Raw genomic sequence first — 16,539 nt, 5'->3', positions numbered from 1 at the left:
ACTGCAAATATGGTCATTTTGAGTACACGGTGATGCCGTTTGGACTCAGTAATGCCCCAAGTACATTCCAAGCGTACATGAATAAGGCACTATCGGGCCTAATTGACCAGAGCGTGATAGTATATCTGGACGATATTTTGATTTATTCCCGCAACGAAGAAGAACATGAAGCGCACTTGCAACAAGTGGCCGAAAGGCTTCGGGAGTTTGGTCTGTATGCGAAAGAATCAAAGTGCGAATTCTTCAAGGAAGAATTAACGTTCCTAGGATTCATCATAGGAAAAAACGGTACCAAAATGTCTCCAGAACGGGTGAGAGTAATCCAGGAATGGCCTACCCCGAAGACGTACCACGACGTGCAGTCGTTCATTGGTTTCACCACGTTCTATCGTCGATTCATCAATGGATTTTCACGAATCGTAGCGCCCTTGACAGGATTACAGAAAGGAGCAGTCAACGGGAAAAAGAAAGGACGGGTGCCATGGACTGAGAAAGAGGACGGTGCGTTTGAGACACTAAAAAACCTGTTCCAAACCACCCCAATCTTAGCAAATTGGGATCCGAAAAGGCCATCCAGACTGGAAACGGATGCATCCCAAAAAGCACTTTCGGGAATACTGTCACAAGAACAAGAAGATAAAACCTGGCATCCAGTAGCATTTTGGTCCAGGAAATTAACGGACACAGAAACCCGGTGGACAACAGGACAACAGGAGTTGCTCGCTATAGTGGAAAGTCTAAAGAACTGGAGCTACATGCTGATAGGAGCAGACCACCCGGTAAAAGTGTTGACGGACCACCAAGCGTTAAAAGCAGTGGTAAATGCACCCGCGAGAGATTTACGGGGGAGAATAGCCCGATGGGTATTCGAGTTGTCAGAATTCGATTTCAGCATCGAACATCGTCCAGGAAAGACAAATCCGGCAGATCCATTGTCAAGAAGATCAGACTACATGGTAGGGGATATACCTACGCATGATACATTGATGTCGCTGGATCGACTGCTGAGTCTGGGGCTACAGAAAGCAAGGACAAACAAAAGGCAGCACCAGGACACGGAAGCCTCGCCAGAGCTCGAACCAACAAAACGGTACGAGAAGAGGGTGACGAAGGAAAGACCGCTGGGTTTTCCTTCAAGTTCACAGGCCGACAGAGCCAACATGGTGGAAGGAATAGCCACGCATGACACTACAGATGTTGCGGGTGAACTGCTGGGTCTAGGCCAGGGGTGGCCGAGGACTCACGAAAAGGCAGCATCCGAACACAGAAACCTCGCCAGAGCTCGAACAAACAAACCGCTGTCGCTGTGGTGCAGTGGTATAGCACCTGGCAAGGCTTTTCGGTTGGCTACCGAGAAGTCGTAGGTTCGATTCCTACCAGTGACGCCAATTTTCTACGAGCAGTCAACCTTAACTGGGGCACTTGGGGTTAGTGCTGCTCGTTGGAAATTCATACCAAAAGCTATTCATGTATTTCCTTTCTGTCATAACTTGGGGATTATATTTGTGGGATCTTAGATGTAACTGCCTCCCTGCCAGGGGATTGGAGTATATTATGTATAGTAGCTAGCTTGTTTGAGATTCCGTTAAACCTTGATTCGTGTATAGTATTAATATACACCTCGCCATAACCCTATCAGGTTCCATGCGAGTAATGAATAAAAAAAAAAAAAAAAACAAACCGCTTCGAGAAGAGGGTGACTTGAGATATACCGTGGGGTTTTCTTTGAAGTCACAAGCCACCGAAACCCGGAATGGCACCAAGCGCAGAAAACTCAATGATCAAGAGTCTGCGAGAGATGCAGGTCGCGAACTGATCTCAGGGGATAACCACAGGGATGGTTGTTATGAGGCAGGCATGTTTGCCTGGCCTTCAGAGCTATTCAGAGCGCGAATCAAGGCACTGCAGGCCCAAGATAAAGATTGCTTAGAGACCCTGAATAAGCTAAAGAAAGAGACCAACGTTGGTCACTTTCAATGCGATCAGGAGGGAATTTTGAGATTCAAGGGACGCCTTGTTATCCCAGAAATCACCCCGCTGATGTTGGAAATCGTTAAAGCGCACCACGAAGATGAGCGCGTAGGACACATGGGGAGCACCAAAACAGCCCAACTCATCAGAAGGAAGTTTTACTGGAAAAACTTAGATGAGTTTGTTCTAACATTTTGCAAAAAATGCATGAGATGTCAAGGGTCGAAGAAACCAAGACACAAAGCGTTCGGGTTGCTGAACCCGCTACCACTACCAGAACACCCATGGCAGGAAATCTCAGTGGATTTCGTCACAGGATTGCCAGAAAGTTTCAGTCAGAAGCTGGGAGAAGTATGTGACGCAGTATTGGTAATCGTGGATAGATTAACCAAAATATGCATCCTAGTGCCCACAAAAAAGACCCTAAATGCAGCGGAATTCGCCGGGATTTTATTCAGTGAAATAGAATGCAAATTTGGGTCGCCAGAGGGCATCGTGTCAGATAGGGACAAGTTGTTTACATCGAGATTCTGGAAAGAACTCTGCGAGTACAGAGACACACATAGAAGACTATCGACAGCATACCACCCGCAGACTGACGGGCAAACGGAAAGAATGAACCAGGAACTGGGCAAATACTTGAGGATATTTTGCTCAGGAGAGCCCACGCAGTGGGCAAACGTTTTGCGAGCAGCAGAGTTTGCCAGAAACATGCACATCAATGCAACTATTGGCGTGAGCCCATACGAGGCATTATACGGGTATCACCCCAGATTCATTGAGTACACTGAGCCCCTGAAGGAGCCCACGGTACAAGGTGTGGCAGAAAGGATCAGTAAGATTGCAGAACTACGAGCAAGCATCAAGAGAGCATGGAAACATGCAACAGCAAACCAAGCAAAACACTACAACAAGAACCGCTTGAATCAGGAATTCAAAGTCGGCGATTGGGTAGGACTTGTGAGCGGTTCACTAAGTACAAGAGAGTCTTGCAGTTATGACCAGAATGCTGTTTATTATCTTTTGATGGAGAGAAAAAGGAAGAAGAAAGACTAAACTAAACAGCGGATTTGGGTCTACTATATAGACATTTTTGTGCTTACAAATGCAAGTTCCCGATCGGCTCAATATCCCTCCGTGAGCTCCTTATGTCCGAGTTTTCGGCGATAACTCGAGGTTAGCTCCGATCCCGTCGGAATCCCTCAGTTTCCCTCGGAACACTTCGGACCTTTTTGCATCCTGCCGGATTAGGCGAATCCTACCCACGGACCTCAAGTCCGACCCGGTCCGAGCTCTCCGAAGCCTCCGAAGAGTTGCCGAAGTTCATCCGAAACCTTGTCCAAATTCGGTGAAACGACCTGCATTCGAAAGCACTGGATCAGCTCTGTCTGATCCAACCACGGGTTCTCAACCCGTAACATTACCCCCCTCTTCTCCTCTGTGTGGGTGGCCCTGTCCGCGCACCGGCCTCTGGTTCACCAACGTCATCGTCGTCTCCAAACTTCGCTTCAAAGGTGTCCAGTGCTTCAGTCTCCTCAAAGTCGGCTCGTGGTCTCCAATCGGGCTCTGCGTATCCAACCCATTTAACCAGTAGTTCTCTTCGAAATCCCCTTCCAATGCGTCTTCGTCGACTTCTCAGGATTTGTTCGACCAAAAATTCAGGCTCGCCGTAGTCGTTCTCTTCAATGTGTGGAGGCTGGGCATCGTCTGTTTCTTGGGAGGGCAACGGGTTGTTCGGTGCTCGTTTAAGGAGGTCGACATGGAAGCGGGGATGGATGTTTGTTGGTACATCAAGCTCGACCACATGGGGAGAAACCACTTTCGTGACGCGGTACTTGGCATTGGCCCAAGCAAGCTTCTTCAACAGTTGCGGAGTGCTGATATTTTTGAGTTTTAACCATACAAGGTCACCCACTTCGAAGCGTTCCTGGGCACCACGTGATCTGTTTGCCTGGTCTTCCATTTCCTGTTGACGGGTGGCCATTGCTGCTTGTGCCAGTTCCCAACCTTCGCGTAGCTTTTGAACGAACTTCTCCGCATCTGTGGCCTCCAAAACTCCGTGAAGAGCCTGATCGGCGATGACCTGCTGAATTGGACTGACATGGTAGCCGTGCGTGAGGAAAAAGGGGCTCATTCCTGTCGAAGTGTTTCGGTTGTTGATTGCTAACATAGCGGATGGTAGCAGGTCGGGCCAGTCGTATTGTGAATAGGTAATGAATGCTCGTAGGTATGCCAACACTTCCTGGTTCATCCTTTCTGTCGCTCCGTCGGTTTCTGGGTGGAAGGCAGTTGACAGTCTCTGTTCGATCCCTGTCAGTTCGCACAACTTGGTCCAAAATTCGCTCGTCCAATTGCTTCCACGGTCTGATGTTAAGGCGTGAGGGAAGCCGTGGTGTTTCCAGTGGCAGTGTACGAACCGCTCTGCACACTTTTCGGCTGCCATAGTTGTCATGGCCTCCAAGCTGACAGCTCCAGTAAGTCGGTCCACAATGACCATCAAGTATCGTGGGTCGCCAGTCTTTCGTGCAGGTAGTTCCGTCATAAAATCGATACCGAGTTCCGAGTGTGGTCGTTCAGGGATAGGCAGTGGTCGTAAGAATCCCTTCTTTCTTTCTCGCCATACTTTGGATCGTCCACACACGTCACAATTGGCGCAGAATTGGCGCACCTCTCTTGAAATGCCAGGCCAAAAGAATTCCCGGGACAGAATCGCAAGCGTGCCGTCTCGACCTGGGTGTCCTGTGACATGTGAGTCGTGTGTTTTCTGGATCAGCGCAGTTCGCAATGGTTCCCAGTCAGGCACGAACAGTTTGTGCCGATATACTAGAGCGCCGCGCTCGTCGAACTCGCATTCCGCTATAGAGATCGTGACTTTTCTCGAGATGGTAGGAGGAAAACTTCGTTCGCCACTGGCCAACGCTTGGTACATGAGTGCAATATCCGAATCCTTCGTCTTAGCTGTATCCCATAGTTCCTGCAGGTGGAGTTGCGCGAAAAGCTGCGCACCGTTAGGGATCCGGTCCGCGGGTTGGGTAACGTGGGCCGGGGTCATCATTACTGCTGCATCTGGTGACACCCAATGGTCCTTGACAAGTCTCATGATCCGAGATTTTAACCTGTCGTCGTCTTCGCCTTGAGGAATGTCTTGTTCTCGTCTGCTCAGGGCGTCGGGTTTACCACTTTTGCTTCCTGATCGGAACTCAAGCTGGAAGTCGTATTCTGAAAGCTTCTGGGACCACCGAACCTGCCGCTCTGAAAGTTTCCGTGTCGTCATAAAGTATTGCAGGTTCTTGTGGTCGGTCAATATTTTGAAGGGGGCGCCAAGACTCTTCAATTCGCCCCTCCACTCTTCCAAGCACTTCACAACTGCCAGGAGCTCTTTGTCGTGAATCTCATAGTTGACCTCGGCAGGGGACAGCTTCTTGGAAAAGAATGCTACTGGGCGCAGTTCGCCTTCGTCGTCCACTTGGGATAGAGTTCCTCCCAGGGCCCATCCAGAACAGTCGCATTCCACGATCGTCTTCCTGTCTTCGTCCCACATCGCTAGAACCGGGGCGGTAATAAAAAGGTTCTTCAGCGTCTCGAAAGCTCGTTCTTCGACTGGGCCCCAGGTCCATGCGGTGCCTTTCTTCGTTAGCCTGACTAGTGGAGCCGCCACGTCGCTGAAGGAATCGATAAACTGGCGGTAAAAATTTGCGAATCCTATAAAACTTCGAACGCCCTTGACATTGGTGGGTGGCGTCCATTCTCGTATGGCAGCGACCTTTGCTGGGTCGACTTTGACACCTTTGCCTGCTTGGATGATGAAACCTAGGTACTTTGTTTCAAAAACTGCGAATTCGCACTTGTCGATGTCTAAACGGAGACCTGCATTTCCCAATTTTTTGATGACGAGGTTGACTTTTTCCATGTGGTCTGCGTAGGTGCCGTCGGTATAAATCAGGACGTCGTCAATATACGCGGAGCAGAAGTCGTCCAAATATTCTTGCAGGGTTGAATTGATATACCGTTGAAAGGTTGCAGGGGCTCCGGTGAGTCCAAAAGGCGTCACCAGCCATTCAAAAAGTCCAAAACGTGTGCGGAAGGCCGTTTTCCATTCATCTCCCTCTTTTATGCGAATCTTGTGGAAAGCGGCACGAACATCGACCTTTGTGAAGTACTTCGCCTTAGACAACGCTCGTAGTGTCTCACTGATCAAAGGAAGCGGGTATCGGTCTTTTTTAGTAATGGCGTTAATGCCGCGGTAGTCAACGCAAAAGCGCAACCCTCCTCCAGGCTTACGTACGAAAAGAACAGGCGCGCCGCCGGGAGAGCTGCTGGCTCGAATCCAATTCCTGTCCAGATGGTCCGAGAGGGTTTTCCGTAAGACTAACAGCTCGTCGCGGGACATGCTGTACAAGGGACCCCACGGGACTTCGTTCTCTCGCCCTTGTTTGTCTTTCGTCAGGTTGATAGCGTGGTCTATTCCGGGGCGGTTCGGGGGTTGGTCGTCCTTTTCGTCGTCTAAAAACACTTCTGCCAAGTGTTTGAGTTCGCTAGGCAGTCGTTTGTCGATCTCTTGTAGGGTAACACGAGGTTTTACTTGCAATGCCTTGTTGATGTCTTCGATGGTGGCAGCAAAAACCTCTATGTCTTCATTCTTTTTCTTGCTGCGCCGGATTTCTGCAGCAAAGACGGATGCCATCACCATGCTCGCTTTTGTGGTTGTTATATGGGCGTCGAGCCATCCTTTTTCTCTCACAACTTGGGCATCTTCTTCGCTTCCGAGGCGTATGACTCGTTCTTTCGCCAGGTAGACAACGTCATTCCTTTCCATCCAGGGTTTTCCCAAAATCATGTCGTATGCTAGGTTCGGGATGACGTACCCGAAAATTCTTTCTGTCCGGCCGTCAATATCTAGATCGCAGAACGCCATCTCTGAGATCCATCTTTTTTTTTCGTCGTTTTCGGCTAACTTGAGTTCCCGTCTTCTTATCGGGATGCGCTGGAGCCCTTTCTTTCTCACCAAAGTCTCGTTGAACGCCGATGTTACAAGGCATCCACTGTCAAATAAAGCATCACTGTAAAAGGAATTGTTAATAAATGCTTCAATTAGGAACGGAGTGGAGTGTAAATCTTTAAATACATCGAGCGGAACATCGCAATTGTTGGGGCTCTTCTTCTTATGACCCTGGGGGCGACTTTTCCCAGAGTCTACTCTTTTTCCTCGTCGTCGGAAAGGTCATCGGCCACATCATCCATCGATTCGGGGGCTTGTTGGATTGTCGTGCGGTTCACTCTTGCGGGCGCACGGGCCGGGGCAAACTTGGGGCATTCGAAGGATCGGTGGCCCTTGGCAAGACAGCGGAAACAAGCGTTGCTGGATCTAGCGGTTTCTATCTCCGCCGGGGTTCTCCAAGGGGCGCGGGACTTTCGGGGGCGTTGTCCATAGTTGTTCGAGGCGCGGCCTTGGAGGGCGTTGACACCTGTCATCATGGTGTCTCCGTCGTTGTCGATTCGCGTCTGCTGGTTTGCGACACTTGGGGTCACCACTTCGGCGAACCTTGCTCCACCTCTAGTTTTCGCGTACCACGTCGAGGTCTTGGACGTGTCCTTCGACCGGTATCCTGGCAACGCTTCCACTCGGCCAGCCACCGTCTTCACCTTCTCAACCCAACGCGGGTAATCATCGTTGGGGAGGTTTTTTGCCGTGAGGTGTACCTGTAACGTTTGGTTGATAGCGGAATTCAGGTACATGATCTTCACACGGTCTGGCCAATCTAAACCTCCACAAAGGCCAACTTGATGCTCGAAATCCTGCAAGAACGATATAAAACTCTGATGGTTTCCCATCTGCATGGTCAAAAGCTTTTGACCCGCCTTCTGAATAGCCTCCTTGTCTTCGAATTGGTCATGGATATGGCCAAGGTAGGCGTCCCAATCCCAACCATGAGTGGCTCCGTCAGTGAACCACTGTTCAACTCTGGCCTGTTGCTCTGTGGGAATGGCCATGAAAACACTTAGGCAAATTGCCTGGGAGGAGCCAACGACTTGTGATTCGATCTGAGCTCGGGCCTTCAACTGTTTGAAGAATCGCGGGAACGACGCTGTCTTTCCGTCCCACTCCGGCCATTTTGCGTTGTACCGATGGTCGATCATCGGGGCGAAGGGGCCCGGGGTACGTACTGGCGCCGGGGTAGGGGCTACCGGGGCAGGTGCAGGTGCCGGGGGGGCGGTTGCCTGTAACAGGACTTGGCTTCGTAGCAACATCTGGATCACTCTCAGTTGCTCCGGAGTGAACACCTCCAATCCTGGGGTGTCTGAACTCTGCTGTGGGGGCGCCTCGGCTTGTTGCCGGGAGGGGCCAGGCTGGTCAAGCGCAAGTCCAGCCAGAACATCTTCCATCTTGTCGTTACTCATTCTGGCTCGACGGCGTATAGGGGACGCGTTGTCTTCGGATGCGGACCAGAATGAGGGCGAGGGTGGCTGTACGGGGCTTGTACTGCGGGGGCTTGATGTGATGCCGTACTTCATTCGTCAAGTATGGCGCGGTAGGAGGGCGATGAAGTTTCCTCACAAACTTCTAAGAAACAATAGGGGGTGATGAAGTTTCCTCACAAACTTCTAAGAAACAATAGGGGGTGATGAAGTTTCCTCACAAACTTCTAAGAAACAATAGGGGGTGATGAAGTTTCCTCACAAACTTCTAAGAAACAATAGGGGGTGATGAAGTTTCCTCACAAACTTCTAAGAAACAATAGGGGGCAATGAAGTTTCCTCACAAACTTCTAAGAAACAATAGGGGGCAATGAAGTTTCCTCACAAACTTCTAAGAAACAATAAAGGATCAAAAGATAATATGTGAGCGGTTCACTAAGTACAAGAGAGTCTTGCAGTTATGACCAGAATGCTGTTTATTATCTTTTGATGGAGAGAAAAAGGAAGAAGAAAGACTAAACTAAACAGCGGATTTGGGTCTACTATATAGACATTTTTGTGCTTACAAATGCAAGTTCCCGATCGGCTCAATATCCCTCCGTGAGCTCCTTATGTCCGAGTTTTCGGCGATAACTCGAGGTTAGCTCCGATCCCGTCGGAATCCCTCAGTTTCCCTCGGAACACTTCGGACCTTTTTGCATCCTGCCGGATTAGGCGAATCCTACCCACGGACCTCAAGTCCGACCCGGTCCGAGCTCTCCGAAGCCTCCGAAGAGTTGCCGAAGTTCATCCGAAACCTTGTCCAAATTCGGTGAAACGACCTGCATTCGAAAGCACTGGATCAGCTCTGTCTGATCCAACCACGGGTTCTCAACCCGTAACAGGACTAAGCACGCGGAATTTTAACTTCAAGAAGGGCGAGCGTAAACTCGCGCCCACGTTTATTCCAGTGAAGGTTCTGAAGCGCATTGGGGACATCGCGTACGAGGTTGATTTGCCGAAGAAGTACAAAAAGATGCACAATGTGGTCGGGGTAAACTTACTTGAACCATGGCATGGAGAGCCTAAAATCAAGGGTAAACTTCCGGAAATCTCAGAGGATCTCGAAGTATGGGAGGTCGAACAGATAACGGACCACAGGAAAGATGGTGAACAGACGTGGTACAGGATCAAGTGGAAAGGTTGGCCCGTGGAATACAACACGTGGGAACCAGAAGCCAACGTCAAAGACTCGCCAGACCTGCTCAAAGAATACAAGGACCGCAAGAAACATGCGAAATGGGAGGACTACCCAGTCAGATCATAGAACATATAGCTTGGTCACAACTTGCACAGCAGGAAAAGGAAATGCCGAGACAAGATACTACTGCAAGAGACCCCGAGAGAACAAAGCCATGTTCTAGGTTGCCAAACCCGAAGGAATAAATCATGAGGACATGACCCCATAAGGGGAAGGGTAAAGGCAAAAGACAGACAAACGACAAAAGACAAGAGAGTTGCGGCCGAACTTTAAGAGCAAGGCAATCTCTGAACCAAGAACATAAAGGCTAAAAGGCAAATTCAAACAACTTCAAGAGCGGAAGAAGCGGGACCCTGCTCTGATGTCAAAATAAAGTTTGAACAGACCAACCAGAGGCGGTTAAGAGCGGAAAACTATAAAACACAGAAAGCGAAGCCTTTGCTGTCACAACCAAGCCAGCTCCGAGAAACCCAGGCAAATTCACCCAGCTCGACACGAGAGAACCAGGGTCGGTTCTTTCAAGGAGAGGGTGAATGTAAGAACGTAGATAACGTCACGGCCAAAGATGAACTAAAAGGGTTAGAACCCTGACCGTGCACGCTAAATTCCAATAGTACGTGCAAGACGAAACGGCTAGAGCAATAACAGGAAGTTAGAACTCTACTACTGCACAATAAGGCACAGAGACGTGCACGATAACAAGCAAAAGCAAGAGAGTCCAAGATATAGTCTCCAACTACGATCTAGACTCTCGGTCAAAGCGGACGATTGAAATCTACGCAGGTAGCATTTCGATAGGAGGCCACGCGGAGCGTGCGACTCAAAACTTACATAAAAAGGACAGTAGCAACTTAACGAGACTTGGTTTCCTTTGGAACTCAAGTTGAAGTTTGCGTTTCAAGAGACTCCCACCTTAAGAAACGTTCGTACTACACATTCCCTTACCTTATCATACTTATTTTACTTCACCTTACTTCCGACTCCCTTATTTTCCTTCAATTGAATATCAACTCTAAACTCATTCTATTACCTCTCCTACCATATTACACAAAGGTAGTTTCAGTCTTGTCGAATTCGCATTTTTCACCCTTGACAAACAGACTGGCCTGCGCTAATTTTAGCAGGACTTTGCGCACATGAACATCATGTTCCTCTTGGTTCAGAGAGAACACCAGGATATCATCCAAGTAACAGACACAGAATATGTCCAAATACTCCGACAAGACCTCGCTGACATATTTCTGACACGTGGCAGGAGCATTGGTGAGCCCAAACGGCATCACATTGTACTCAAAAATGCCATATCGAGTTCTGAAAGCTGTCTTGTATTCATCACCTTTCTTGATGCGAATCAAGTGGTACGCAGCTCTCAGATCCAGCTTTGTAAAAATGTTTCCCGTAGCCGCCGTGCGCAGTGATTCATTGATCCGAGGCAGAGGAGTTACGTCTTTGATGGTGATATCATTGACGGCTCGGAAATCAACACAGAATCGTAAACTGCCTGGCTTCCTAGCAAAAAGAATCGGGGAAGCCAGCGGCGAAGAGGAAGAGGAAATAAAGCCTTTAGCAAGCATGCCATCTAGATATTTTTTGACAGCCTGCAACTCGAGTGGAGTCATATCGTACAGCGGGGCCTTGGGGTATTTCGCATCGGGAACGAAGTTAATCGCATGATCAATGTCCCGGTGAGGTGGTAGTTGATCAGCACCTTCTCGAGAGAACAGAGGAAGTAGGTCATGGTATTTCTTCGGGATGCGTTCAAGGAGCCGTGCATGCTCTTGTTCCGGAGTTAGGTCCTCCTGATTGAGATAATCCAGGACTTCCTGAGCGGTGACACGATAAATCTGTAGTTTCTCAGCTTTGGCAAAGCGATGCAAAGCCTGAGACGACACCGTCACACAGGAACAAGACACAGCTGACGATTGTGCAATAAAAGAAGGAAGGGGTGAAGTGGCTGAAGCAGGAGCAGATCCCTCAATCTGACTGCCAGCGGTAGAAGCAATATTTTTGTCGTTTTTTGTATAAGAAAAATCAAACGAAGCGCCAGAATCAGTAGAAGCAGTCGAAACAGAAGAAGAAGAAGAAGAAGAATCAGAAGCTGCCACAGCATTGCCATCGGCGGTAGAAGTAACCGATATCTTGAGCGTATTGGAAGGCCAAGAAATTTCCGGGTTATGGGCGTCGAGCCAGCATTTCCCCAGGATGATGTGGTAGCCCCCAAGCTTCGTGATTTGAAAAACCAAAGTTTCTGAATAATTAGGAAAAGAGAGGGACAAAGGAACTTGGTGGGTCACTTTACCCGCAGCAGTTTCACTACCATCAACAACATGGAGCGACTCGGCTCTGGCCTTGAGAACAGTAGGAATCTGATGCCTTGCTATAAATTCAGAATCCACAAAACAAGTTGTTGATCCCGAATCCACCATAGCGTAGGCCTCAATGGAATTATTCACTGTCACAGGAATAACCAGAGGGGGAGAGTTACCATAATCGATAGCATTATCAAGAGAACAAGTGCTGATTCTCAAGAGACCCTCATCAGCAGCGTCAGGGCTAGCCAGGACCAGAGGGTAATGGGTCGGTAGCCCTTCTAGTTTTTTGACGCATCAGGCGCAGGGGCCGTCGAGGGAGCCCGGGTAGAAGTGGAGGGAGAAGGGACAGTAGCTGCGCGAAGAGCAAGGTTGTTTTTGGGGCAAGCCTTTAGCATGTGGTCCTTTGCGCCACACTTCCAGCAAACACCCTTTGCCAATTTGCCGTCAGCAGTCTTACGGAAGGGTAGACCGTTGGCATCGGGACCTGCAGAGGTACCCTTAGCTGGCTTGGTGTTGGGGACAGTTTTTTGGGCGCCAGCATTTCTCGAACGAGAATCTTGCTGAAAGGGGACCACACCAGGAGGCGGTTGGATTTTCCCGTTGTTTCCCCGGGTTCGGTTGTTGATCGTATTGTCCAGCGTGTTGCAGAAATTAGCGAACTGATCAAGCGTTCCCTTAGGGGCAGGATAGGTGTTCCAAGCCAGAGCGTCCTGTATGTGGGGCTTGAGGCCTCGCTGAAATAGTGCAATGGTGAAATCAGCGTCGGCCCAACCGAGTTTCTTCAACAGCGTTGTAAAAGCAGAGTGATAGGCAGTACAAGTACCTGTCTGCTTTAAGTCGAAGATCTGCTGGGTCGCAGTCATGCGCCAGTCAGGGTCATCGAAAGCCTCAGCTAACGATTTCATAAAATCGTCGTACGTTTCAAAGTTCATGTGTCCAGTGGCCGGGTCCATCCGAGGCATGGCCCAATCCAGAGCGCCATCTCTAAGGTAGGAGAAGGCAGTCATCAGCTTGCGCTGCTCCGTGCGGTGGTGCTTGGGTGCAGCAGCAAATTTGACCGCAAGTTGCCTCTGGAACGCCTGGAAGCCTTGCTGATTGCCATCATAGGGCACGACATCAAGATGCTTGTCGGCCTCTTTCAACGGATCGGCATCCTCTTCCCGTTTGACTCGGGGAAGAGACTCAAGGGAGTTGAAGCGGGCTTCAGCGCCAGCCTGGAACGCAGCCCAGTAAACCTGAGCCGCATCAGGAACAGAGCCAACGGGGATGGGCGGGGCACCATCGTCGGTGCGCAGACCAGACATGTAAGCCGCCACAATAGCCATTTTGATCTCAGCACTGAACTCCCTAGGAAGGGCACCGAGATGCCAGTTCTCAGGAGTTCGGTCAGGAATCGACAGGAGGAACGTATTGAGATGCTCGATCATTTCGCGAGTGAGGGCCATTGCGAGTTGAAACGTAATAGAGAGGGAAAAATAAATGAGGAGAGAAAAAAGTGCCAAAGAGAGCCAAAGTTGTAATAGCGTCGGGTCTTCAAATGAAGCTTAACAAAATATTACGGATAGGGCCCGAAGAAAGGATTAGGGTTCCGGGTACAGCCAACGACTCGGGACAATGATAGGTTCCTGAGGTGGACAGTCGGGCCTGTGGAGGAAGACGTCAGTTAGACAGAGTGCTAAGACGTATGGTCGGTTGAGATGAAGAGGCAACACACAACTTAGATGGCTATTCTGAGAATAGAGCGGCACAAAGAGGAAGGAGGAGGGACAATCACACACTTCAAAGAAGAAGAAAGGTTGAACTGCAAAGAAAGCAAGAACAGAATGGTATAAAGAAGAAGAAGAAGGTAAGCAAGTGCATGTGATTTTTTTTTTTTTTTTTTATTCATTACTCGCATGGAACCTGACAGGGTTATGGCGAGGTGTATATTAATACTATACACGAATCAAGGTTTAACGGAATCTCAAACAAGCTAGCTACTACACATAATATACTCCAATCCCCTGGCAGGGAGGCAGTTACATCTAAGATCCCACAAATATAATCCCCAAGTTATGACAGAAAGGAAATACATGAATAGCTTTTGGTATGAATTTCCAACGAGCAGCACTAACCCCAAGTGCCCCAGTTAAGGTTGACTGCTCGTAGAAAATTGGCGTCACTGGTAGGAATCGAACCTACGACTTCTCGGTAGCCAACCGAAAAGCCTTGCCAGGTGCTATACCACTGCACCACAGCGACGTGCATGTGATTGTTAAGCTTGGAGAACAAGAGTAAACCTGATCAACTCAGGGCAGGAGACGACGATATTTATGTTGTCGGCGCTCCTGACAAAACTCTGTCTTCCCAAGCTAGAAACAATCAACATCTAGTCGCTGTGGTGCAGTGGTATAGCACCTGGCAAGGCTTTTCGGTTAGCTACCGAGAAGTCGTAGGTTCGATTCCTACCAGTGACGCCAATTTTCTACGAGCAGTCAACCTTAACTGGGGCACTTGGGGTTAGTGCTGCTCGTTGGAAATTCATACCAAAAGCTATTCATGTATTTCCTTTCTGTCATAACTTGGGGATTATATTTGTGGGATCTTAGATGTAACTGCCTCCCTGCCAGGGGATTGGAGTATATTATGTGTAGTAGCTAGCTTGTTTGAGATTCCGTTAAACCTTGATTCGTGTATAGTATTAATATACACCTCGCCATAACCCTGTCAGGTTCCATGCGAGTAATGAATAAAAAAAAAAAAAAAAAATCAACATCTAACTACGAACAAAAGATAAGTCTCGTGTAAACAAGACGTAACAGGTTCGTAACAATCGAACCAGATAACAACCCCCACCTAAGCACGCAATGGCAATTGCAACAAGAAAACTCCGCAGCAGCAGAACAACGTCTATCAGAGCACCCGTGCTCAGCACATCCCACGATAACCTCATATCCGTTGATCAACTCACGATCTACACAGACCAACCTGTGCCATAAGCGCATCTTCATAGGTCGCCGACCTTCGGCGTTGTGGAAAAGAAGAGTGGGGTAGGTCTCATGCATAACCCTTAGCATGAGCAGTGTCAGGATAGCTATTCATGACAGTGATGTCACTGTGCGTCCCAACCCGACAAGGACGAGCTTGCCCCCGATGACTCAGACCTGCCTCTCCTGGGGCATAACATGAGTGTCAAGACTCGACTCGGCTGCATCATGCGCGAGTTGAAGCCATTGGTGGCAGGCATGTGGAGACGAGAACGTCGCCGACAGGAGTGGGATAGTCCCTGGCAGCCGCCACTGACCGACCGCATCTCCATCGTCGTCGACCCTGGACCCAAGGAGGACGCTGCCGTCAGGCATGCCCAGTTCTTGTCAAGACTTCCGAACGATGCCGTCACCGTGTATACGGACGGCTCCAAAGAAGGCTCCAGGTGCTCACTTGCAGCGTGCGTGGTCGATACCAAAACCGGTGAAGTCAAAACGAAAGTCAGTCATCGACTGCAAGATGTGGAGGTTGCAGACTGCGAGAGCGCCGCCATAGTGGAGGCACTCACGCTCCTCGCCAAAACAGAAAAAATAACAAAGCAAGCTCGCCCCTGCTATGTGTTTGTCGACAGCCAAGCTGCCATTGCGCGGCTCCGCAAGCACGGCCACTTCGCGTGGCAGGCCCGCCGCGTCCTCGGTACATTCACGTCGCCAGTCACGGTGATGTGGTGTCCCGGGCACATGGGCATAGCGGGGAACGAGATTGCAGACGCGGTTGCACGCCAGGCTCTCGAGAGTGATGATGAACGCAAGTTCAGCTCACTGGGCAGTGTCTTCGCTAGGGTTAGGAGGTTTACCATGGACAAGTGGGAGACTCTCTGGGCTTTTGAGCGAGACACCGCCGCTGGTCCCTCCCACGGCTCGCACTACCTGCGTACCATCGGTGGTGATCCAGTTCTCCGTGCTAAGGCGCCCAAGGTTTCCGGACCAAGATGGCTCACCTCGGCGTACTTCCAGATGAAGGTGGGTAAAGGCAACTTGTTGCCCTACCTGCTGCTCATCAAGAAGACGGACTCGGACCGGTGCCGCCGCTGTCAAGAACATGAAAGCGAGAGCGTTGAGCATGTGCTGCTGCACTGCGCCGCATTTTCTGCAGAGCGTCAAGAGATGGCCATGGCATTGAGTCCTAAGTCGCTAGATCTTCCGACGCTTTTCAATACGAATAACGGAACCGAGGTGCTGCTGAAGTTTGTTCGCAAGACGGGTTTTTGCACGAAGGCCTGGGTAGAAGGTGTGGGGAGAAGAGAAAGTAGTGGTGGGAGGAGAGTGGAGGAAGTTGAGGAGTGAGGAGGAGTTGGTGCTTGTGTCTTTGGACAAATTACTGTGTCGACCACGACGTATTTCCTTTGTCGTTGATTTTTGCTGGAGTTTGGATGTTGTTTTATTGTACCTTGCTATGTGTAGATTTACTGCACCTCGCCATAACCCTATCAGGTTCCATGCGAGTAATGAATAAAAAAAAAAAAAAAAAAAAAGAAAACGGGCGGAAACAACACTATCTATATACACGCGGTAGAGGCATGACGCGTACCCTTGACAACGGCGGTGTGCACACGGGTTTGGCAGGCGGTGA

The 16,539-nt window shown here is 49.6% G+C and overlaps 6 protein-coding genes across 6 annotated transcripts; 2 read left to right on the top strand and 4 right to left on the bottom strand.

Annotated features, from left to right (window-relative positions):
* Positions 1-3,391: 3,391 nt before the first annotated feature.
* On the bottom strand, positions 3,392-6,661 carry BROUX77_004771 (uncharacterized protein; the record flags this gene model as incomplete). The annotated part of the gene is made up of 1 exon (XM_073749570.1): positions 3,392-6,661. One exon carries the CDS (start codon positions 6,659-6,661, stop codon positions 3,392-3,394), a length of 3,270 nt encoding a protein of 1,089 aa, XP_073605228.1.
* Positions 6,662-7,164: 503 nt separating this feature from the next.
* On the bottom strand, positions 7,165-8,484 carry BROUX77_004770 (uncharacterized protein; the record flags this gene model as incomplete). Its single annotated transcript, XM_073749569.1, has 1 exon — positions 7,165-8,484. One exon carries the CDS (start codon positions 8,482-8,484, stop codon positions 7,165-7,167), a length of 1,320 nt encoding a protein of 439 aa, XP_073605227.1.
* Positions 8,485-8,956: 472 nt separating this feature from the next.
* BROUX77_004769 (uncharacterized protein) lies at positions 8,957-9,694 on the top strand (the record flags this gene model as incomplete). The annotated part of the gene is made up of 2 exons (XM_073749568.1): positions 8,957-8,988; positions 9,103-9,694. The coding sequence occupies 2 exons, from the start codon at positions 8,957-8,959 to the stop codon at positions 9,692-9,694; spliced, it is 624 nt and encodes a 207-aa protein (XP_073605226.1).
* Positions 9,695-10,671: 977 nt separating this feature from the next.
* Positions 10,672-12,054, bottom strand: BROUX77_004768 (uncharacterized protein; the record flags this gene model as incomplete). Its single annotated transcript, XM_073749567.1, has 1 exon — positions 10,672-12,054. The coding sequence occupies one exon, from the start codon at positions 12,052-12,054 to the stop codon at positions 10,672-10,674; it is 1,383 nt and encodes a 460-aa protein (XP_073605225.1).
* A 164-nt stretch (positions 12,055-12,218) lies between these two features.
* On the bottom strand, positions 12,219-13,385 carry BROUX77_004767 (uncharacterized protein; the record flags this gene model as incomplete). The annotated part of the gene is made up of 1 exon (XM_073749565.1): positions 12,219-13,385. The coding sequence occupies one exon, from the start codon at positions 13,383-13,385 to the stop codon at positions 12,219-12,221; it is 1,167 nt and encodes a 388-aa protein (XP_073605224.1).
* Positions 13,386-15,104: 1,719 nt separating this feature from the next.
* BROUX77_004766 (uncharacterized protein) lies at positions 15,105-16,253 on the top strand (the record flags this gene model as incomplete). The annotated part of the gene is made up of 1 exon (XM_073749564.1): positions 15,105-16,253. One exon carries the CDS (start codon positions 15,105-15,107, stop codon positions 16,251-16,253), a length of 1,149 nt encoding a protein of 382 aa, XP_073605223.1.
* Between the last annotated feature and the right edge of the window lie 286 nt (positions 16,254-16,539).

This window comes from Berkeleyomyces rouxiae (genome assembly GCF_048999995.1).
Source record: "Berkeleyomyces rouxiae strain 22BRR77 chromosome Unknown BrBRR77_ptg000004l, whole genome shotgun sequence".
Taxonomy (NCBI): domain Eukaryota; kingdom Fungi; phylum Ascomycota; class Sordariomycetes; order Microascales; family Ceratocystidaceae; genus Berkeleyomyces; species Berkeleyomyces rouxiae.
Note: the sequence above shows the minus strand (reverse complement) of the source record. Positions and strands in the feature narration are given on the sequence as shown.